General features: G+C 25.6%; 2 protein-coding genes across 2 annotated transcripts in view; one reads left to right on the forward strand and one right to left on the reverse strand.

Annotated features, from left to right (window-relative positions):
- The window catches only part of LOC107471593 (uncharacterized), a 3,866-nt gene extending 3,564 nt beyond the window's left edge, over positions 1–302 (forward strand). The window contains exon 9 of the mRNA XM_052255736.1: positions 246–302. Coding sequence (XP_052111696.1) covers positions 246–302 — 57 coding nt within the window. The remainder of the gene's footprint in view (positions 1–245) is intronic.
- The window catches only part of LOC107471602 (mitochondrial import receptor subunit TOM20), a 24,788-nt gene that overhangs the window by 7,189 nt on the left and 16,973 nt on the right, over positions 1–626 (reverse strand). The gene's annotated exons all lie outside the window — the stretch shown is intronic.

Consider the following 626-nt stretch of genomic DNA (forward strand, 5'->3'; position numbering starts at 1 on the left):
GTTTACCCATGGACAACTTTATGTTGCTTTGTCAAGAGTTAAGAGTCGCAGTGGCCTCAGGGTTTTAATTCTAGATGAAGATGGCAATCCAAAGCCATCAACAACAAATGTCGTGTTCAAAGAGGTTTTTAATAATATTTAGGTAAGAATAATATTATTTTTATTTTAATAGCATGTTATGATTTATACTTTTGTACAAATATTTACTATAGATATTACTAATTTATCTATAACTCTTTTTTCAGATTCGAAATGAAATGTGTAACAAGGAGCACAACATCCTATGCCAATTGCTTTTCTAATGAAGTTAGTAAGATACTAGGTTATCGATCAATAAATTTTTATTAGCTTTTTATACAAAATTTAGTGTAAAATTAATATGCTATTATTACAGTTATATATGTTCTTATTTTTTTCATGTCTCCCTCCTTACGGTTTAAGAATATTATAAACTTCAAACTTTTCTATTTATATTTTACTTTGAATAAAGATAAAACAACATATTTAACACGTTTATTATATAACGACGATGATAGTGTTATACTAAATTTAAAAAAAATATGGTTATAAAATATTATTTTTAATTTAACTTATCAAATTTAAATATAAGCCCGTGCATCGCACGG

This window comes from Arachis duranensis, chromosome 10, assembly GCF_000817695.3.
Source record: "Arachis duranensis cultivar V14167 chromosome 10, aradu.V14167.gnm2.J7QH, whole genome shotgun sequence".
NCBI classification, from domain to species: Eukaryota; Viridiplantae; Streptophyta; class Magnoliopsida; order Fabales; family Fabaceae; genus Arachis; species Arachis duranensis.